Source organism: Sciurus carolinensis, chromosome 7 (assembly GCF_902686445.1).
Source record: "Sciurus carolinensis chromosome 7, mSciCar1.2, whole genome shotgun sequence".
Taxonomy (NCBI): domain Eukaryota; kingdom Metazoa; phylum Chordata; class Mammalia; order Rodentia; family Sciuridae; genus Sciurus; species Sciurus carolinensis.
Genome location: NC_062219.1, coordinates 124,425,937 through 124,431,365, shown reverse-complemented (window position 1 = coordinate 124,431,365; position 5,429 = coordinate 124,425,937). Strand labels below are relative to the sequence as shown.

The following is a 5,429-nucleotide window of genomic DNA, read 5'->3' as shown; positions in this document are numbered from 1 at the left end:
TTGAAAGTGCTATAAAAACATTCTTATTAGATCTTTCCCTGAGGTTGCATTTCTTTGTTCTAACCAAAGTCACACGTTAAATGCAGAAGATATGAATAGCTTGCATTCTCCAATGACAAATGAAAGGACTTTCAAAATTGTAAAAAGTAAAATGATCCAGTCTTCCAATTAAATCTTTTGAGTTTGGAAAAGAGTTTTTCTCTTTGAAACTACTGTTTCCGTCACATGTAATTAGTTATTAATACTCAGAAGGAATAAAATATCTTTAAAATGGAATTAATTTTTAATATGGCAAATATTGATAGACATAATCCACATAAACATGATTACCTCTGGAGTGCACACTACTTTCTTAGAGACTATAAAGATCCTGAAGCAAACTAGATGCCCTTCAACAGACAAATGGATTTTGAAATGTGGTATATGTATAGGATGGAATATTACTCAGCCTTAAAAAAGAATGAAGTTATAGGATGGACTATTATTCAGCCTTAAAAAAGAATGAAGTTGTGGCACTTGTGGGTAAATGGATGGAGCTGGAGGATAAAATGCTAAGCGAAATAAGCCAATCCCCCAAAACCAAAAGTCAAATGTTTTCTCTGATATGCGATGCTAATTCACAATGGAGGGAGGGGCTAGGGAAGAATAGAGTTACTGTAGATTAGGTTGAGGTGGTGAGGAAGGGAAGGAGAGTAGAATGAATCACACATTATTACCTTATGTACATAGGTACCCATACGACTGGTGGGATTCTATATCATGGATAACCAGAAGAATGAGAAATTATACTCCATTATATATGAAGTATGAATGTGCATTCTACTGTCATGTTAACTAATCACAACAAATAAAAGTTTAATTACAAAAAAAAGATCCTTCAACAAAAACGTTTGAGAACTGCAGATTTGCACCCTGAGGCAGGAATCAAGGGACAGTGAGACAAAGAAGGATCAGTACACAGGAGGGTTCAGGGCAAAGTCCCAGCCTGGGCGTGGCGCTCAGCGTCGGGAGCGGTGTCCGGGGTGTGGACACAGAGCGCTGGGGATTCCCGATCTCCTGCAGTTTCACTTCTCCTTCTCCCCAACCTGGGTCCGGTCCTTCTGCCTGGACGCTGCTGACGCGCCCCAGGTCTCACTCCCATTGCCCGTCCTGCTCCCAGAGAAGCCAATCAGCGTCGCCGCGGTTCGGCTTTAAAGTCCCCGCCCAGCGGCCGGGACGCAGACTCTCCAGAGCTGCAGGATGGGGGTGATGGCGCCGCGAACGCTGCTGCTGCTGCTCTCGGGGGCCCTGGCGCTGACCCAGACCAGGGCGGGTGAGTGCGGGGTGGGAGGGACGCGGCCTCTGCGCGGGAGGAGCGGGGGGGACCGTCCCCTGAGCCTCAGGACCCGGGAAGCCGCGTCCCGCCGCCCCCGGGACGGACCCTCCCAGCGTGGCGCGGCCGGTCCTGACCCTCCACTCCGCCCCCGAGTCCTGCCCGCCCGCGTCCCGCCGCCCCTCAGCGTCCTGAGCCCCCTCCTCTCCTCCTGGCGTCCTCGCCCTGGGACCTGGGTCGGGGTCGGAGGAGGTCGCGGGTCTCAGCGGCTGCCGCCCCCAGGCTCCCACTCCATGTGGTATTCGAAACCGCCACGTCCCGGCCCGGCCGCGGGGAGCCCCCGGCACATAGAAGTGGGCTACGTGGACGACACGCAGTTCGTGCGCTTCGACAGCGACGCCGAGAATCCCAGGATGGAGCCGCGGGCGCCCTGGATGGAGAAGGTGGGGCCCGAGTATTGGGAACTGAACACGCAGAATGCCAAGGGCCACGCGCAGACTCACCGAGTGAACCTGGACACCGCGCTCCGCTACTACAACCAGAGCGAGGGCGGTGAGTGACCCCCGGCCTGTCGGAGGTCGCGACCCCCCGTGTCCCTCAGGGATGGTCGTCAGGGATCCCGGCCGAGCTTCACCCGAGGCTGAGGGGCCCGCGGGGACCCTCGACCCAGAAAGCGCCCGCGGGGACTGTGACCCGGTTTCGTTTTCAGTTTAGGGACAAACCGGGGGCGGGCGGGGCGGGGCGGGGACGCGGCTGACCGCGGGCGGGGACAGGCTCTCACACCTTCCAGACGATGTATGGCTGCGACGTGGGGCCAGACGGACGCCTCCTCCGCGGGTACCGGCAGTTCGCCTACGATGGCGCGGATTACATCGCCCTGAACGAGGACCTGCGCTCCTGGACCGCGGCGGACGTGGCGGCTCAGATCACCCAGCGCAAGTGGGAGGCGGCTGGTGTCGCGGAGGGCGAGAGGGCCTACCTGGAGGGCACCTGTGTGGAGTGGCTCGCCAGATACCTGGAGAACGGGAAGGAGACGCTGCAGCGCGCGGGTATGAGCCGTTGCGACACCCTCTGGTCTCCTGTAGATCTTTCTGTCAGCTTCCCACAGTGAGGGGAGGAGAGTGGCACCCACGCTGGACTCCGCCCTGCTCCTCTCCAGAGGGAGGCGGGTGGGCCTGGATTCCCAGGTGCTGTCCTAGAGGAACTGAAGGCCGCTTTCTCTCAGGACAAGTGAGGGATGCAGTCTCTCTCTCCCTGGCTGGTGGGAAAGAAGAAATAACTGACCACAGTTCCCTGGCGGCAGTCTTGGCGTCAAGGACAGACTGTCAGGTCCACTCCAGCCTAGTGTCTCTGGAGGTCGGACTCCAGCTTTTCCACATGTCTCAGCCTCTACCCAAAGGGAATCTGAAGTCCCTCTCAGGGACCTAAGCCACTTCCACGAGGTTGTCCCCATCTAATTCTAGAACTTTCCAATGAATAGATGATGCCGGAAGCCTCGGTCCCAGCTTGTGTCTAGGTTTTGTGCTTCCTCCCCCACCCCAATCACGTTGTCCATTCTCAGAATGGTCATGTGATGGCTACTTCAGTGACTCATGAGAGGTAATGCCAAAATGTCTGAATTTCGGTGTTCTCTCAGACCCCCCAAAGACACAGGTGACTCACCACACTAGCCCTGAAGGACACATCACTCTGAGGTGCTGGGCCCTGGGCTTCTACCCTAAGGAGATCACCCTGATATGGCAACGAGATGGGGAGGACCTGACCCAGGACATGGAACTTGTGGAGACCAGGCCTGCAGGGGATGGAAACTTCCAGAAATGGGCAGCTGTGGTGGTGCCTGCTGGAGAGGAACAGAGATACACGTGCCATGTGCATCATGAGGGGCTGCCTGAGCCCCTGGCCCTGAGATGGGGTAAGGAGGGGGTGAGGACACAGAGCCTGTTGTCAGGAGAGCAGGAGACTTTCTGGAGACCCTCAGCAGGGTATGGACTGAGAGCTGGGGATCAGGGCTCCTCACCTCACTTCCCTTCCTCTCCCAGAGCCACCCACTTGGTCCACCATCCCCACTGTGGTAATTGTTGCTGGAATCCTTGCTGGAATCCTTGCTGTCATTGGAGCTGTGTTCGCTTTTGTCTTGTGGAAGAATAAGAAAAACAGAGGTAGGAAAAGTGCAGGCTCTGAATTTTTGTCCCACAGGTTGTTTCAGGTACCTGGTAGAAGTGAGCCCTGCCTAGTTAATGGGAAGTGACATCTACACTGTTTACTCTTTGTAAATCACATAGACATTAAAGGACAAATAAAACCTCTTGATTTTTGTGGTTATGTGGACCTAATTCCCATCATTTAGAGGCCAGAGGGGAATTTCCCTGCTGAGGACAAACAGCCAGGAGAACAATTTCTCCATTCCTACCAATCTACTTTCTTCTCGTCTCCTGATCCTTCCCTACATCTGCAGCACAGTTGTGGAGACTTCCCCAGTGTCCAGCACTAGGAGGTAGCTCTAAGACCCAACCTGTTCCCTCACAGGATGCTTTCTTCCCACAGGTGTAAAAAAAGGGACCTATGCACCAGCTGCCTGTAAGTATGAAGAACAGTGATCCCTGAAGCCCAGGGGATAGTGTGGTGGGGAGCCATGGGGAGCTGATCCATCCCATGATTCTCCATTGCCCACATCTCCTGTGGACTCTGACCGGGTTCTATTTGTTCTCCTCAGGTAATGACAATGCCCAGGGCTCTGATGTGTCTCTGACTGCTTAAAAAGGTGAGACCCTGGAGGGTCTGAAGAGGGAGAGGGGTTGGGGTACGGGGAGACTCCTGGGTTACAGGGAATTTCGCAAGGATTTTTGACATTTTGAGTGTTCAATGGGTTGTTCATGGTGTCTCCATTACAATGAGTGATCTGAATTTGTTCATAACACTTTTACAGTTGAGACAGCAGCCTTCTGTGGGACTGAGCACCACAGAAATAATTCAGTTCTCTTCCTGCTCCCCACTGTGACTTCAAGAGATCCCGACTTCTCTGCACAGCTGGCATCTAACTGTGTCTATGTGCCTGTGTTCCTGTCATCATCATGTGAGGAAATGGAGAGAGGAGCACATCCCTGATCACCAAGCTCCCTCCCCACACTGTCTGTTCCCTTCCTGAATCAGCTTTCCTCTGTAGCAGATATGAGGCTGGATGTCTTCAGTCCTGATTTAGATTTATGTTGCTCTGGGCTGTAGCTTCTTTCTTACCTATTAAAAAACAGAATCTGGATATTGTTTTGTATTTCAAATTTGTGGCCTGAAGTGTGCTTGACGGTTAATTAAATGACAAGAGAATTTCTAAAATTTCTGAGAGAAAATAAACCTGAAACCTTCCAGGATCTGTGTGTTTGCTGTGCTGCGTCTGCTGCGGGTGGGGACTGGAGAAGGATGAAAAGAGCTGAGGGTGGACAAGGTGGCACCCAGTCTGTGCTCAGTGCATCCTGCGCCTTGATGTGGTCACTCCTCAGTTACAATCTCTTCCCTGCTCCTTAGTCCTTGTCCCTTCAGTTGAACATCATCCCACCAGGACCTGTGATGATGGTGACTCAAGCATCACCAGGGCTGGTCCTGTCCCAGCACCATGGGCCAGGAGGCCAGCATGCCAGTGGGTCAGCATAGCTGAGACCTGAGTCTAACCTGCTCCCATCTCTTTTTGTTTCTCAGTTTCTGTAGAGAATTATCCCTTTTCTGGTTATTAAGTAACAGTTCTCTTCTCATCCTCCTCTGGGTGTCTCTCAACTTTGACAGCAGCAGGAGTCCTTTTTCCTGTCATTGTTTCACAAAACCGAGAGCAGTTTCCTGGATTGAATTTTTCATCATTCCTTCAATATTTTTAAGTGAGCCAGATTATGGGAAGAGCAGAGAGGAAGGATCTCATGATTCTCATCTTAGATTAAATCCTCTTGGTATTCCCTATTCTCTGTTCCACAACTTCATTGTCCTTAGCAACAATAATCCTAGAACTTGCTCCATTACAGATTCTTGGATAGAGAAAACAGAGTCTAAGAGAGGTTTCTGTTTAGTTGGAAAATATGACCTCTCAGTCAAGGACCATCTTTTCTGAAGATCGAAATGTGCTTGGTGCTGGGGA

At 52.2% G+C, this 5,429-nt stretch overlaps 1 protein-coding gene across 2 annotated transcripts; it reads left to right on the top strand.

Moving 5' to 3' along the window:
• The first annotated feature begins 1,160 nt into the window (after positions 1 to 1,160).
• LOC124988293 (class I histocompatibility antigen, Gogo-B*0102 alpha chain-like) lies at positions 1,161 to 4,677 on the top strand. Of its 2 annotated transcripts, XM_047557650.1 has the most exons (8): positions 1,161 to 1,312; positions 1,595 to 1,864; positions 2,086 to 2,361; positions 2,949 to 3,224; positions 3,352 to 3,471; positions 3,857 to 3,889; positions 4,026 to 4,073; positions 4,239 to 4,677. In XM_047557650.1, exons 1-7 carry the CDS (start codon positions 1,240 to 1,242, stop codon positions 4,067 to 4,069), a joined length of 1,092 nt encoding a protein of 363 aa, XP_047413606.1. In that variant the 5' UTR covers positions 1,161 to 1,239; the 3' UTR covers positions 4,070 to 4,073; positions 4,239 to 4,677. The 2 variants fall into 2 exon arrangements, with proteins under 2 accessions (XP_047413606.1, XP_047413607.1); XM_047557651.1 differs by lacking the exon at positions 3,352 to 3,471.
• Positions 4,678 to 5,429: the final 752 nt, after the last annotated feature.